Genomic DNA, 17185 nt, shown 5'->3' with positions numbered 1-17185 from the left:
TTCCATTATCCATTGCAACTGTTGTACCAGGAGACTAGTTCGGTTATTCAGTATACTATCCACATGGTTTTGGTCTGTTTTATGGTCTGGATCTTGGCACACCAGTTTTCGGTTTGGAAAAAAAAAACTAAAATATTTGCAGGTTTAATTGTGCCTTTCCCATCTAGCACAGTCTGTGGGTTACCTTTGCTTTCTGCTTGTTTTCAGGTATGTAATTGTGACAAGTACATGCACATCTCCCAGGAACAAATGATGAGGTTAATGAAACTTCAGGAACATCTAGAAGACTCCAAAGGGAAAGAAAGTAAGATCATAAATGTTGTTCTGTGTTGATCTGTTTATTAAATGTACATTTCCTTGAAATTCCAAAAAATATTTTTGATACACACCTCATAACTTTATGACAACTGAACGGTTAAATGAAGAACACTGATTATCTTGTTGCAATGGCATCTAAAAGTCAGTGGGATATACAAGTCAGCAAGTAAACATGTTCCTGAAGTTGATGTGTTGAAAGCAGAAAAAAATGGGTTCTCATGCTGACCGGTGTCCTCAACCAAAAGCGCCTACAATAGGTATGTGAGCATCAGAACTGAACCACAGAACAATGGAAGAAGATGGCCTGGTCTGATGAATCATGTGTTCTTTTACATCATGTGGATGCCTGGATACTTGTGTGTTGCTTACCTGGAGAAGAGATGGCACTAGGATGCAGTGTGATGTTTTGGGTTATGAGCTTCTGGGAAACCTTAGATTCTGCCATTCATGTGGTATTACTTAACACATACCACCTACCTAAACATTGTTGCTGACCAAGTACATGTCTTTATTGAAACCGTATATTTGCTGATGACAGTGGCCTCTTTTTGCAGGATAATGCTCCCTGTCACACTGCAAAAATTATTCACAAATGGTTTGAGGAACACAACGAGTTTGAGGTATTGACTTGATCTCCAAATTCTCCAGATCTCAATCAAATTGAGTATCTGTGGGATGTGCTGGAAAAACAAGTTGAATCCATGGAGGACCCACCTCACAAACTTACAGGACTTAAAGGATCTTCTACTGAGGTCTTGGTGCCAGATACCACAGCATACCTTCAGAGGTCTAGTGGCTTTCATGCCTCGATTGGTCAGGGCTGTTTTAGCAGCAAAAGGGGGACCTACGCATTATCAGGTTTGGTCATCATAATCTCATGGCTGATCGGTGTATGTGCAGGAACACTAGACCCCGCTGCTATATATAATCCCCATTGGTGGTTTGGTTACAGAACACCTTGTCCTGATGCTGACATGGTCATGGTTCCGAACTCGGCTTACCAGAATCAAACTATGCATATGGCTGATCATTTATAAAACTTCCTGCTTCTCCTCCAGTTCCATTTTACAGAAGAGAAAATTTGGTAAAAGTCAGGTAGAGGTCAAATCACCCCCACAGAGACTCAAGGTTGAATTAAAAATTATCAGTAGAGTTGGTCTTTAATTTGCATTGAGGTTTTTCAGAGACTACATTTTGGAATGGAAGTGCTTTTCTTTTTTTCTTTTTTTTTTTTTTTTGTGGTGCTCCAAGCGGTGAAATGAAAGAGCAGCCTTTGATTACACCTGTTCTGCGGTTTGGAGCCTGGCTCTGCTCTCTGTTTATCATGTCGCTGGATAAGTGTGAGGAAGCCAGGCATTTGCCTGCAGTAAAGGTGTGTCCTCACAGTGTCTCTCTCTCCAGTTTCCCATCCCACAGTCCCCCCCACCTCCTCCTCCCCGCTCTTCACTTCCTTATTGTTCTGTCTGTTCTCACCAGCCAAGGTGAAAACAGGCAATTTCCTTCAAGAGTCACTAATGTGCAGCCTGAAAGGCAGATAAGACCTGTAATAAGGCTTGGCTTGACCTTCGATCTGCATTCAACATTTGTGTACTATGGAGTTTGACTGGCGAGATAAAGAAGATCTCCCAGAGTACTGACTATAGATAAAATTAGCAGTATAATAATTATTGTATTTTTGGTAAATTCACCATTAACGTTAAGCCTAGTACACAGAGATCAGAAAATCAGATGAAAAATACCGCTTTTGAAGCGATCGTAAAATAATCTGATTGTTAGTACACAACTTTCGAGAGTTCATCTGAAATTTTCAAAGGGACAAAACTTTTCTCATACGATACCAGATCGTACGATTTTTGTTTAATCAGGACATCTGAAAAAAAAAATCAAAAGTGAAAGACTATGCATGCTCGGAAACGAAAGAATACATTACAGTACAATACATTACATCACTTCCGAAGTTGTATTCTGTCATATGATAATTTTTGTAAGTTGAGTAACCTCTTCATTTTTGATATGAGACTAGCAATATATAAACTTGCGCTGATGGTGAAAAAAAAAAAAAAGCTGGGTGTCGTTGTGATCTGGTGAGTGGGGACACATGTGGGGGTGTCTTGGTACACCTGAAAAAGTTTTTCTGCAACTTTTTTTTCTGTAACATTTTTTCTGCACTTTTTGCACACCAAATGTGAAGCATTTTCTCAGTTTTTTTTATGGACTTTATGTTTTTGTTATTTTCACTTATGATGGCTTTGTGTTTGTGAGCGCTGTATTTATGTGTATTAAAAAAAAAACAGACAATCATTTGTCCAATATTCTCACCGTGTGTACGAGGCTTTAGTATTATAACATACTTAACCACTTCAGCCCCGAAAGGATTTACCCCCTTTCTGACCAGAGCATTTTTTGCGATTTGGCACTGTCGATTTAGCTGACAATTGCACGGTCATGTGACATTGTACCCAAACAAAATTGACAGCTTTTTTTTCCCCACATATAGAGCTTTCTTTTGGTGGTATTTGATCACCTCTGCAGTTTTAAGTTTTTGCGCTATAAACAAAAAACGACAATTATTCTTATACATAGTTTTGGTAAACAAAATCGCAATAAGTGTATATAGATTGGTTTGCACAAAAGTTATAGCGTCTACAAAATAGGGGATAGATTTATGGCATTTTTATTATAATTTTTTTTTTTTTACTAGTAATGACGGCGATCTGCGATTTTTATCGGGACTGCAACATTATGGCGGACAGATCGGACACTTTTGAGACTATTTTGGGACCATTGACATTTATACTGTGATCAGTGCTATAAATTACTGATTACTGTATAAATGACACTGGCAAGGAATAGGTTAAAACTGGGGGGACGATCAAGGGGATAAATGTGTACCCTGGATGTGTTTTAACTGTAGGGGGGATGGGCTCACTAGAACATGACAGAGATCACTGCTCCCGATGATGGGGAGCAGTAGATCCCTGTCATGTTGCTAGGCAGAACAGGGAAATGCCCTGTTTACATCTCCCTGTTCTGCCTCTCCTTGCCGCAATCGCGAGCCGCCAGTGAACATCGATTTTGTGGGACTCGCGGGCATGCACCCGCTAGGCGGCAAATTCAAAGGGACCCTTTTGCCTGCCTGTGCCATTCTGCTGATATAAATCGGCATGCGGCGGTCGGCAAGTGGTTAAAAAAAAATGTATTATATATAATTTTTTATATATATATATATATATAATATATATTTATATATATATTATATATATATTTTTTTTTGTATGTCACTTTGTACTTGTTTGCTGTTACATATTTTTAAAATTCCTTTTCTTATACATGCAGTCTTGCTAAATGACTGCTAAGACCAGTCAGGTCAGACACATTAAGCGTCTGTTATCATTTAGTCTGACTACAAGAAAGCTAGCCATAGATGGATCGAAATTTGTCCAGTTCAGCAGGCTCTGGGGGGGTTTTTTTGCCTGATCACTGCCAGCGGCTATAGCCGGTGGAGAAGGCTCCCTGCCGGCAGAGCACGGTAGGGAGGGATTATCCCATCAACACTGACTGTGTGTTGATGGGGGAATCGAGCAATTTTCTTTTCTTCATCCCCTGGTTGAAGGAAAGAAAATTGCATAATGTATGACCTGCCTAAGGCAGCCCATACATTAATCATTTTTTTTTTGTTCTACCAGCAGGTTTGGGGAATGACTCCCACTGTGCTATTACCTTCTCCACCATCAGAATACAATGATCAGTGTTACCGGCTATAGCTGAGAGCACTGATCATTTGAGAAAAGCCCAACAGTCTAGTTGTACACAAGTTGATCGATAGTTCGACTTGAGTACAATCAGGCAGCCCATGCACGAAACAAAATTTGACCAGACCCTGCTGAACCTGCCAAATTTCGATTAAAGTGATTGTGAAGTTAAAATAAAATAAATAAATAAACATGTCTATACTTACCTGCTCTGTACAATGGAATTGCACAGAATGGCTGCGAATCTCCCCTATTCAGGTCCTCCGCCCAGTGTCTGGGGGGGAGCCACAAAGAACAAGTCCTGGAGTTCGAGGTGACTGATAACAAGAGGTTAAATCTCGTAGTAGGAAGAGATTAAATGTTTCTTGCAAATAAGCCCTACAATTACAATTTACTATTCAGCACAAATAAGTAGGAAGCAGAGCCTGCGTATGTAATGAGGAAATATGACTGCCCACCTATTCATAGGTATTTGTAAATTATACATAAAAATAAAGTCTCTACTTGACACGAAAATCGTTGGTAAGATTATTTCCGTTAAAGTGCACCATTTATAAAAATGCACAAAATCTCTTGGCCACATGTTGGCATTACCAAAATCAAAGGATTTGGAAATTTGACGAAACAGTACCTCTTTCTTGCCATGACTGTATAGAGTCCTTTGTTTTCAATCAGACAGACTCTGTCCGGTGGATGTGGGTCAGCAGGGCACATCCACACTGCAGCACTTCTATGCATTGCCTGCTTATATAAAGAGCAAATATGGCTGCCCACATGTACACACGATTACAAACTATACACAGACGTGAGGTTTATAAACATATGAGATTTGTTTTACATTAGCTGATTCTTTCACATCTCTAAAGCCTAATACACACGATGAGATGATTGGATGAACGATCGTCCATTTTTTTTGGATGCTTGTCTCTATATTGAAAATGAAGCGTTTACTTAAGTACAAAAATTCTCACGACAGAGTAAAAATTTGGAAGTGATGTAATGTAGTTGTATTTTCAGCTGAAAACTGTACTGATAAAACGAAAATCCTACGATCTGATATCGTACCAGAAAAATTTTCATGTTTGTCCGTTCGGAAAATTTTGGACGACAGCTGTGTACTAACAGATCATCGTAACATCGCTTTGAAAGCGTTTTTTTTGGTACAATATTTTGATCGTGTGTACGGGGCTTTAGGAACAACTTTAAAATTAATGTTCACCTTTAATACAATTGCATTCACTTTTATATCTACAAATATAGAGTAGCTCTTTTTTTCAGACAGCTAAACTTTAAATGGATTTACAAAGATGTGACAAAGGACTTTATGATCTCCACCATAAGTATGGTGCGTAATCATTTGTAAAAGCTTGCAAATGTTTGTTACCCCAAAAAGGGGGGACTTGGCGAGCATGCAGAGCGTAAGGACCCTTCTTATTGGGTGCTGTCACTAGGCGTCGGATCCACACCGAAGTGAGAAGGTTAGCTTGATTCTGGTTGGTTACTCCAACAGCGCAGATATTTTTTCTTTTCTTCTAGTTCTTATGTACGGGAAATTTCTTGCATTCTCCTTGACTGTGTTGTTTAACATTTTGGCTCCAATGATTGAATGATAATAATGTTTGCATCATATCCTCCTCTGCAACTCAAAACATGCATTGCAGAAATCGCCCTCTGTTTCTCAGGGTAGGTAGCACACTTGTTAGTTACGTTCTAATCTTATCAAGTTCATGTAACAAAGCAAAATGAGTGTGGGATAATCTGTTTCCCCAGCTATTAATATTAATGTTTGGAGAAGCCATAGAAATTAGATTAAAGGAAGAAGTGTATTTCCTACAAGCCTTCGAGTCATATGCGGTTTTGGATAGACATGAGCCGTATGTGCTGATGAAATGTCGGAACCGGATAGACAGATGAATGTGAGGCAAAGGTACATTGTAATACGATTAACCCACAAAAATTCCCACTAAATGATTAAAGCAATTAGCCAGTTACAGGGTGAGAACTGGACCATGGGAAACTCCCAGGACACTCCCCAGTACAGATATGGGGACCCAACACAGAGGTCTTTTTAGGGAAACCTGTATTGAAAGGAATGTGGAGACCACCAGCCAAGCCAGGGTGTTGCTGTGCTAAAATAGCTGTGTGTCTTGGCACCTTACTCTACCGGTTTGGGCTACTTATGCTTGAAGGCGTTGCTACGGGTTCTATTTAAATTATGCTCCTAGCTGGCTATCAGACTAAAGTTTGATCCTTTTTCTTATGACCACATATTAGAGCGTTTAGTAAGGGCAACTGTTTAGGGCTCATGCACACTGCAATTCAAAAAAAAAAAAAGCTGCTTTTACAGGCATTTAAGCTTTTATTTCTGCTTGAAGAAGCTTGTAATTTTTTGGGCTCTTTTGCACGTTTTTAATTGAGCTTCTATGAGCTCCTTTTGAGCTTAAGCCTTTTTTTTTCACAAACCCTCACCTCAGGTAATATTTCCTAATTTTTTTTGTGTATGTTTTTGAGCTTCTTTGAGCTTTTTTGTGCTCATTCACGCATTTTTGGGCACTTAGGCGTCTTAGGCGAGTTTGGTGGGGGTTTTTTTCTGCCTGTAAACTCCTGAAAAAGCCATAGTGTGCATGGACGCATAGGCTGACATGGAGGGGAATCTCCTTGTAATGTGGCTAGGTGACCAGGCTATATCCGGTACCACATCCCTGAAATAATATTCACAGAGCAGCAGATATTTGATGGGATTTAAACGATGCCAAGAAACAAAAGAAAAACAATTGATAATATAAAACTTCATAGTTTATTTATACATGATTAAAATCAAACCGTTAAAATCTTACACACGCCAGTTGTATGATCAATGGTGTGCTTTACATAAACAATAATAACGTGGTATCTGTTCCGACATGTTTTACCGATTAAGGCTTCTTCGGGGGATTTTGAAGACCACTACTGATATGAAAGCTGTATCAAAAAAGCAAAATATTCAGTCATTGATACAATGAATTATATAATACAGATCATTACATTTGTATGCAGATGGCAAGTTTGTTTTCATTACTCACTCTGTCCAGCCGTCCCTTGCTTACCCAGATAACCACCAATGATCACCAACCAAACCGTGTGCAAAGTGTAAGGAATATCAATGACTGAATATTTTATTTTTTTATATAGCTTTCATATCAGTAGTGGTCTTCAAAATCCCCTGAAGAAGCCCTAATTGACGAAACATGTCAGGAACAGATACCACGTTAATACTGTTTATGTAAAACACACTATTGATCATTCAGCTGGCATGTATTTGATTTTAATGGTTTGATTTTAATCATGTAAAAGATTAACTATGAACTTTTATATTATCAGTTGTTTCTCTATTGTGTCTTGGCACCGTTAAAATTCCATCAAATATCTGCTGCTCTGTGAATAACATGGAGGGGAGTTTCTAGGCAGAAAAAATTAGAGCTCAAAAAAGCTCAAAACCCTGTAGAGCTGCAGTGTGCATGAGCCCTAAGTGTGCAAGGAAAAGAAGCAATTTACTTCCCACAATATAATAATCAAATTTTTTGGCATTTGTCTCCTTATGAGTAACATTTTGCTCATGATATTATAAAATGTGACTGTTTTGTGTAACAATGCCCAGATGAGTTGGCATCACCCTGCAAAGAGCGATATGAGATATGGACAACTCCGCTCCATTGTAACTAGCCGATGCTCAAACTGCAGGAGGCAAAGTTTTTTTTTGTTTTTTTTTAACACATAACCTTGTCTGCATTTTGTTTTATGACGTCCGTACATTTGTAGACAGTTAACAACAATTAACAACCTCGATGAAGTTCTATATTTACAGTGATTAAGGATTAAAGCTGAACTCCAGGCAGCTAAATACACCATTGAAGTACACAAAATGGGGCTGTTTTACATGTTTTTTTATGTCCTTTCAGTCCTTGGGCCCCATTCACACCTGGGTGTTTCAGGTGCAGTGTGTTAAATTAAAATCCTGCTTGCCGCATCTTTGATGAGCTTTCATCATAGTGTGTGCTACAGAGTTCAATGGCAATGTATGTAAAATGCACCTAAAAAAAGCACTGTATCAGTCAGTCTCGTACTCCTCCAGTCTCCACTCAGTGCAGCGCCTCCTATCGTCACCATTATGTCGGTCAGAGTGAACAAAGTTACTTACCGCACCTGCAGTGCCGTGCCCCGCTCTGCTGGCTTCAGCAGCTTCTCCTATAGCGGAGCCCGGCCGGAGCCAGAGCCAGCACAGCGTCCTTCTCTCTGGGCTCCAGCTATGGAAGGGGATCCCGCTTCAGCAGCGGCTACAGGACGGCATATGGGAGAGCCAGGATGGGGGGAGGTATGGGCTCTGCCTGGATCACCAATGTCGGTGTCAACCAGAACCTACTGCCCCCCCTCAACCTGGAGATCAAACCCAACATCCAACAGATCCGCACCCATGAGAAGGAGCAGATCAGGACCCTCAATAACAAGTTTGCCTCCTTCATTGACAAGGTTCGCTTCTTAGAACAACAGAACAAGATGCTGGAAACCAAGTGGGGCCTTCTTCAGAACCTAAAAACAACCCGCAGTAACATCAGTGGCATGTTTGAGGCCTAAATTAACAACCTGCGCTGCCAGCGCGACACCTTGGGCCAGGAGAAGCTGCGTCAGGAATCTGAGCTTGGAAACGTGCAGAGTCTGGTGGAGGACTTCAAGAACAAATATGAAGATGAAATCAACAAGGGTACTGAAATGGAAAATGAGTTTGTCCTGCTGAAGAAGGATGTGGATGAGGCTTACATGAACAAAGTGCAGTTGGAGGCAAAACTGGAAAGTCTAACAGATGAGATTAACTTCCTGCATCATCCTTATGAGGAGAAGCTTTGTGAGCTGCAGTCCCAGATTTCTGACACTCAAGCTGTCCTGTCTATGGATAACAACCGAAACTTGGACCTGGACAGCATCATTGCAGAAGCGAAAGCTCAGTATGAAGATATTGCCAATAAGAGCCGTGCTGAAGTTGAGAGCATGTACCAGCTGAAGTACCAAGAACTTCAGGTATCTGATGGACGTCATGGTGATGACCTCAAGAACACAAAGACTGAAATCAGCGAACTCAACCGTTACATCACACGGCTGCACTCTGAAATTGACACCCTTAAAGCACAGCGCGCAAACCTTGAAGAACAGATTGCAGAGGCTGAGGAGCGTGGAGAACTGGCACTGAAGGATGCCTGCAGCAAGTTGTCTGAGCTGGAGGGTGCTCTACAAAAGGCCAAGCAGAACATGACTCGCCAACTGAGAGAATACCAGGAACTGATGAATGTCAAACTGGCTCTGGATATTGAGATTGCCACCTACAGGAAACTGCTGGAAAGAGAGGAGAGCAGGCTGGAATCAGGTATTCCGAACCTTAGTATTCAGACCAAGACCATCGGTTACTCAGGAGTTAGTGCCTACAGTGGTGGACTACAAAGTGGATTCGGTGGTGTATTTGGTAATGGAATGGGAGGCAATTATTCATATGCCAGCAGTGTCAGTTCATCTCCCCTGAAAACCTCCAGAACCAAACGCAGCATTGTAGTGAAGACCGTTGAGACCAAAGATGGAAGAGTTCTGTCCGAGTCCTCAGACATCTTCTCAAAATGAGTGCCTTTTCCATTGACGCATCAAGCTGTCCCACAGCCAGGACTCTATTTCAGATGAGCCTTCTTCAAGGCAGAAATCAGGACTGTTGGCGTAGATGTCTTTAAACCTTTTTTTTTTTCTTTTCTATTTCCTTGGACATTTTAACCCAGATCAAGCTACTCCAGTTTGTGCAACCAGTGCTAGACACTAACTGGTGCTTCCCCAACTTTGAGATTTAAAAACGTTTACCTGTATGTGAAAATGGGGATAACAGGAGGAACTAAACATGAGTTCTTTATTGTACTGCTGCACCAACTTGTATTGATTCCTTCCCAGCAGGCTCAACTTAAGGTGGGCTTGGTTTCCAGTGGGCTCAGCTGTGCTGTCTCCTCTTCCTTTAGGCTCGATTCACACCTATGCATGTTGCTTTTGAGCGTTTTTGGAGGTTTTTTTTTCATGCTTGGCACGTTTTTGAGCAGCGTTTTTTAGTAGCGTTTTTGCCGCGATTTGCGTTTTGCGTTTTTTTTTTTTTTTTCATTTTTTTTTACAGTCTTAAAAAAAAATTACAAAAAAAATAAAATAAAAAAAAACCGGCAAAAACGCACCAAAAACGCTGCAAAAACGGTGCACTTGCGTTTTTGATGCTTATCCATTGAAATCCATTACATGCAAAACACTGCTTTTTGCATGAAAAAAAGTCCCCGACCCTTTCCAAAAACGCAGAGATACAAAAAAGCATTGATGTGAACATGTTCCATAGGAACCCATGTTAAAAAATTCCCATGCATTTCTGCAAAATGCAAAATGCATCAAAAAACGCGCTAGTGTGAATGGAGCCTTATTCCTTACTTGGCTTCCTGTGCAATTCTTACCACAAACTGCTAGGTGAAAATCTCTTGCAGTGTGCTTTGTTTATCCTTTGCTAGGTGGATACTGGAAGTGCTCATCTTGTCTCGCACCTTCTAATCTCTCTTAATAAACTCTTTTTTTTTTTTTTATTTTTTTCACTACATAACTTGGCATGTAAGGGCAAATCATATTGCCAGCTAAAAATTGAGATGACAGGGAAAAGCAAATTGTAATTTTTAAGGTTTGGATTTAAATAGGGGTAGCACTTAGAACAAACGCAATGTACATTGGTTCATAAACAGACCGATATGCCAGTCAGACTATGGGTAGAAGAAAATAAGCCTACCAGTTTTGTTTCAGTAGTTTTTAGAAAAGAATTGTATGGTTAACAAAGCATTTCACAATGGCCTTAATAGGAATGTTTGATCTTGCATCAGAGTTAAGCAAGAGGTACAGAGGGCTGCAGAAATTGTTTAACCCAACCTAGGCTGGACAGCAACCACCCCCATGTTGGCCAAGGGTGAGGAGCAGTGATGTGTGCTTATCAAAATGGCACATGTCATGAGTGGGGCTAACATCCCCTAATTCAGTGGTTCTCAACTCCAGTCCTCAGGACCCACCAACAGGCCAGATTTTAAGTATTACCTTGGGGAGATGCAGACTAGAATACTGCAATCGCTGAGCAGCAAATATCATCACCTGTGATGTATTTCAGTTATCTTGTAAACCTGGCCTGTTAGTGGGTCCTGGGGACAGGAGTTGAGAACCACTGCCCTAATTGGTTAGCAGTGCACCATCTGGCTTTCAAATTGAGCAATGCCTCATATGGATTTTTGGGGATACTGGCATGCAAAACTGAGTTGATACACACTTGTCAAATCTTTTGATCTGCAGATAATCGCACCACAACCCCCCCCCCCCCCAAAAAAAAAAGCAGTGGATTGAGGCACTTCAGGTAAATTTAGCTAACCTCCACAGTACCATGCACCCTCACAGCACAAGTTTGTAGTTTTCCTCCAAGAAGGAAGAGTTGTGTAAAAAAAAAAAGCACTGTATGGTGTGGAATGGGCATGAGAGTTCTGCTGGCATCAACTGGCTTGACATAGTGTGATTTGAAAATTGAAGGAGTCGGGTGGAAAAATTGAATAAGGGTGAAGTTGAAGGAGTTGGTTAGAAAAGCCGAACAGTGACTGCAGCCAATCAGCTTAATACATTTACAAGCCATACAATCCATTATAGATTTACCAAACCTGTCAAATGCACTGCATAGTATAGACCGGGCCTTGGCGTTATGCTGGTCATACATGACTCAAATCTTCAACGATTCCTGCTGAATTAGGCAAAATTTTAACTAAGGGTGGCCCTTCCTGTACCAGATTGCGCAACAAAATTTGATCTGAAAATCAGAGTCAGGAAAATTCTCAGCCAAACAGTGACTTCAATCAATCAGCCTAAAGCAGCCCAAAAATGATTCTATTTTCTTTCCTCAAATGAAAATTTCTCAATTCCCGCTCATAGAGCTATTGTGTTCTGCAAGCGGAGAGTCTTTCCAACCAGTAGAACATAATAATTATTGCTAGAGGCTATAGCCGCTGGCACTAATTGCATTTAAAAAACTTTATAGGCTGGTTGTACCCAAGTCAATTGATGGATCCACTTGGACACAATCAGCCTGCCTACATGGATCAAATCAAGGCCAGTCCCTGCTGAACCAGCCAAATTTCGATCCATATTTGGCCGGCTTAACTCCATGTCCACTGTGACTTTAAAATAAACTATTTCCTCAGAGGAAGCTTTGGAACACACAGATGTATGGAAACACCAAAAACTCCCAGGTGGACAGGAGCAGGGTCTAAAATTTGGCAGGTAGATCTCATTGTTGCGGTATCTAAGACATATAAGAAGACTCAGAGGTGACTGCCAACAAGGCTCCACCATTATCTACAATAGCACTTTTGGGTGAGATGACCCATTACCCTTCATTCTGTAGATTTATAGTTAGTAATATAAAGCCAGGCTCTCCAATCTGGGGGCCAAATACGGTTCTCTGCAAGATTTTATGCAGCTCTCTGATGTAAAAAAGGACTCTGATGGGGACCAGCATGTAAGTGGGGATACTGATGTAAGAGGAACTCTGATGTAAAGGGAACCTTGATAAAAGGGGGACTTCGATGGGGACTTTAAATATTTGTAAAACATACAATGTGGCCCTCGTACTCATTATTTGATATTTGTTTACACTCCAGTTACTAACCACCTTGGAGTGCTGCATCTGATAGTTTTGTCTAAGTTGACTGTGTTTTTTCAAATTGATCATACTCTGCCACACTAGAAATGTATACATTGTCATTGTTTTCGGAAGACTTGTGATTTTCCATGGATTCTCCATATACTGCTCAAATTACAAGTCACTCACAATGTCTCCTCTTCATTTCAAAGCAGCGTAACTTGTTTCATCTAAATTGGCTTCATTTTTTGAAACACCACTCAACCTCACCTCTATTGACAGTGTGTGACAGGTACACTTTTGACACTTCCTGTGATTTCACAGGAATACATGTAAGTAGCATATCCCTGGAGGTCAGTGGACCAGAGTTGCTGACATCCTCCAGTTTAAAGAAAAGAGAAGCACCCATAGCATTTAAAGGAATTCTTTTGACAGCACTGGGGGTGGAGGGGACAGTTGAGACCCTTATTGAAGAGTTCTCACTTTGAAGTAACCTTTTCTCCTCGGGTCCCCTTTGAAGTCCCTTGATGAAAGGAATGGGAGATAGATCTGTGAGTCCTCCAATATCCTGTATGATTTTAGTAGTTCCAACATTAACTTATCAATTTTGTTTTAACTATTAGGCTTGTGATTTTCACATATGAGATTGTTTATGGAACATGTGTGATTTTCTGTTAAACCACAAAATTCAGCTTTACTGACTACACTAATGTTTTTGCACAAGTCCATGTCATTGTGGAGTTTACAAACACTGGCACATAAAACTGACATTGTGAATGACACTACAGTGCACCACAACGCATGTGTTATTCAGCATATCACACAAATGTGAACCATCAACAACATATTGTAGCACATTGTGTTTAAAAAATGCTTTGGGTCTGTTAAAATGAGCTTGTGGTACATTAGCAGCTCATTTTAAATGAATGAGCTGCCCTACCGCAATGTGTATTAAGGAATGAAATGCCACACATTATTGCCTGTGCGGTAACGCATAATAGTGCACTGCAGTGCAGAGGTACCGGTTGGAATACACCCTTAAAGTGTATGTCAGGAAGCAAAAATACCAAATGCAGTACACTTTTACAATACATGCACATTCTTCCATGTTTTGTCACTTTACAGTTATTGTAAATACAAAAAAAATACTTAATCTGCCAGAAATAAAGTGAGCTCCTAATTTCATGTTTGAGCTGACAGTTTGGCAACTCTGGCAGTTCTCTTCTGGAGTATAAAACACCTCCCTTCTCCTGATCTGCATAACATAAGGGTGTGCGCCTCATATACTCTAGTGGCAGCCTGTATCGTCCCTCTGAAAAGCGATCCACAGCGTATTGTAATTCAGAGAACAGTTGACAGGAGGCTGGGAGGCAATATGCTGCCTCCTCACCTCCTGTGTTGACCCATCTCAAGGACTTGTGCATTGTTTATTGTAATGTATTATATGCAGCTATGTTGTGGCTGCGCTCTTTTAAATTGTATAAAAAAAAAAAGTATTTTAACTTTTTGCTTACGCTTATCTGAGTGTACATATAAGTGTATTCAAAGTCCCAACTACACCCTTTCTCTTCCCATATCAGTTTATCGGGATGACACTTCTATGTCACTATGGCTAACTGATACAAACTCCTTCCCACAAATACTATTCTCTATTTAACCTCCATTAGTTTAGTTGTCCTCTGCACTCTTTCCACTTCCATTCTCTTCCTAGATTGTAAGCTCTAACGAGCAGGGCCCTCTGATCCCTCCTATATTGAATTGTATTGTAATTGTACAGTCTGCCCTAACATTGTAAAGTGCTGCACAAACAGTTGGCGCTCTATAAATGCTGTATAATAATAATAAACTGGTAGCCAAAACTAAACTGCGTATTCCTCCACATGAGGTCTTACTAATGCTTTGTACAGGGGCAAAATTATGTCTGTCTCTTAGGAGTCAATACGTCTTTTACAACAAGAAGGAATCTTGCTAGACTCATAAACTGCAGATGGGCATTGTAAGCCTTGAGGCACATCCTTCTATAATGTAAAAACTAAACTAATAGTTATACATAATGCAGCAACATGCACACATGTAGGGCACCCAACATTAGAGGTAATGTATTCTTCTAAGGCAAACACACCTTTGCACAATGCTACTGACTAGTATTCCAGTGTTGATCTTCTTCATCACTCACTGTGACCCCAGTGCTGATGGAGAGGGCAGGGGAGAAGCAAACAACATACTTCTTATCAATTGATGATATCATTGGACATTATGTACAATGAAAACCTATGGCTTTGTGTAACTAAAAGTTAGGCTTGATTCACCTGCTGGCTACAATTTTTGGGCAACTTTTTGGACATTTTGCCAAGGCACCCCGGTTGAAAAAGGTGGCTCTAGATTATACAATATATCATTGACTCCCCCAGTTATACTCCTCTAGATTATATGTTGTTGCTATTGACTACCCCAACTGTACTCCCCTAGATTATATGATGTATCATTGACTCCCCCAGCTGTACTCCTCTATTATATGATGTATCGTTGACTCTCCCAGCGGTACTTCCCTAGATTATATGATGTCATCATTGACTCCCCCAGCTGTACTCCCCTAGATCATATGATGATGTCATTGACTCCCCCAGCTGTAGTCCCCTAGATTATATGATGTATCATTGACTCCCCCAGCTTTACGCCTCTATATTATATGATGTTGTCATTGACTCCCCCAGCTGTACTCCCCTAGATTATATGATGTATCCTTGACTCCCTCAGCGGTACTCTCCTAGATTATACAGTGGGGACAGAAAGTATTCAGACCCCCTTACATTTTTCACTCTTTGTTATATTGCAGCCATTTGCTAAAATCATTTAAGTTCATTTTTTTCCTCATTAATGTACACACAGCACCCCATAATGACAGAAAAACACAGAAAAACTGAAATATCACATGGTCCTAAGTATTCAGACCCTTTGTTCAGTATTTAGTAGAAGCACCCTTTTAATCTAATACAGCCATGAGTCTTTTTGGGAAAGATGCAACATGTTTTTCACACCTGGATTTGGGGATCCTCTGCCATTCCTCCTTGCAGATCCTCTCCAGTTCTGTCAGGTTGGATGGTAAACGTTGGTAGACAGACATTTTTAGGTCTCTCCAGAGATGCTCAATTGGGTTTAAGTCAGGGCTCTGGCTGGGCCATTCAAGAACAGTCACGGAGTTGTTGTGAAGCCACTCCTTTGTTATTTTAGCTGTGTGCTTAGGGTCATTGTCTTGTTGGAAGGTAAACCTTTGGCCCAGTCTGAGGTCCTGAGCCCTCTGGAGAAGGTTTTCGCCTAGGATATCCCTGTACTTGGCTGCATTCATCTTTCCCTCGATTGCAACCAGTCGTCCTGTCCCTGCAGCTGAAAAACACCCCCACAGCATGATGCTGCCACCACTATGCTTCACTGTTGGGACTGTATTGGACAGGTGATGAGCAGTGCCTGGTTTTCTCCACACATACCGCTTAGAATTAAGGCCAAAAAGTTCTATCTTGGTCTCATCAGACCAGAGAATCTTATTTCTCACCATCTTTGAGTCCTTCAGGTTTTTTTTAGCAAACTCCATGCGGGCTTTCATGTGTCTTGCACTGAGGAGATGCTTCCGTCAGGCCACTCTGCCATAAAGCACCGACTGGTGGAGGGCTGCAGTAATAGTTGACTTTCTACAATTTTCTCCCATCTCCCGACTGCATCTCTGGAGCTCAGTCACAGTGATCTTTGGGTTCTTCTTTACCTCTCTCACCAAGGCTCTTCTCCCCCGATAGCTCAGTTTGGCCGGATGGCCAGCTCCAGGAAGGGTTCTGGTCGTCCCAAACGTCTTCCATTTAAGGATTATGGAGGCCACTGTGCTCTTAGGAACCTTAAGTGCAGCAGAAATTTTTTTGTAACCTTGGCCAGATCTGTGCCTTGCCACAATTCTATCTCTGAGCTCTTCAGGCAGTTCCTTTGACCTCATGATTCTCATTTGCTCTGACATGCACTGTGAGCTGTAAGGTCTTATATAGACCGGTGTGTGGCTTTCCTAATCAAGTCCAATCAGTATAATCAAACACAGCTGGACTCAAATGAAGGTGTAGAACCATCTCAAGGATGATCAGAAGAATGGACAGCACCTGAGTTAAATATATGAGTGTCACAGAAAAGGCTCTGAATACTTAGGACCATGTGATATTTCAGTTTTTCTTTATTAATAAATCTGCAAAAATGTCACTCGCTACCTCCATCTATCCAGCTACCCCTACTCTTGCTACCTTCAGGCGATCCCTGAAAACTCATCTCTTCAGGAAAGCCTATCACGTCTCCAACTAATCTCCTATCACTTCCAACAGCTCATTCTCTACAGTTACAACCTTTTGTACCACCTACCCCACCCTAATAGATTGTAAGCTCTTCT

At 40.9% G+C, this 17185-nt stretch overlaps 1 protein-coding gene and 1 pseudogene across 2 annotated transcripts in view; both read left to right on the top strand.

The window, feature by feature from the left end:
- Positions 1-17185, top strand: part of EXD3 (exonuclease 3'-5' domain containing 3) — a 491324-nt gene that overhangs the window by 458580 nt on the left and 15559 nt on the right. For both annotated transcript variants that reach the window (XM_073599974.1, XM_073599975.1), the window contains one exon: positions 208-304. In XM_073599974.1, the coding sequence (XP_073456075.1) occupies positions 208-304 (97 nt within the window). The remainder of the gene's footprint in view (positions 1-207; positions 305-17185) is intronic.
- Positions 8203-9865, top strand: LOC141108397 (keratin, type II cytoskeletal 8-like; annotated as a pseudogene).

Source organism: Aquarana catesbeiana, linkage group LG09 (assembly GCF_042186555.1).
Source record: "Aquarana catesbeiana isolate 2022-GZ linkage group LG09, ASM4218655v1, whole genome shotgun sequence".
NCBI lineage: Eukaryota > Metazoa > Chordata > Amphibia > Anura > Ranidae > Aquarana > Aquarana catesbeiana.
The sequence above is the reverse complement of the archived record's forward strand: the minus strand, read 5'-3'. Positions and strand labels throughout refer to the sequence as shown.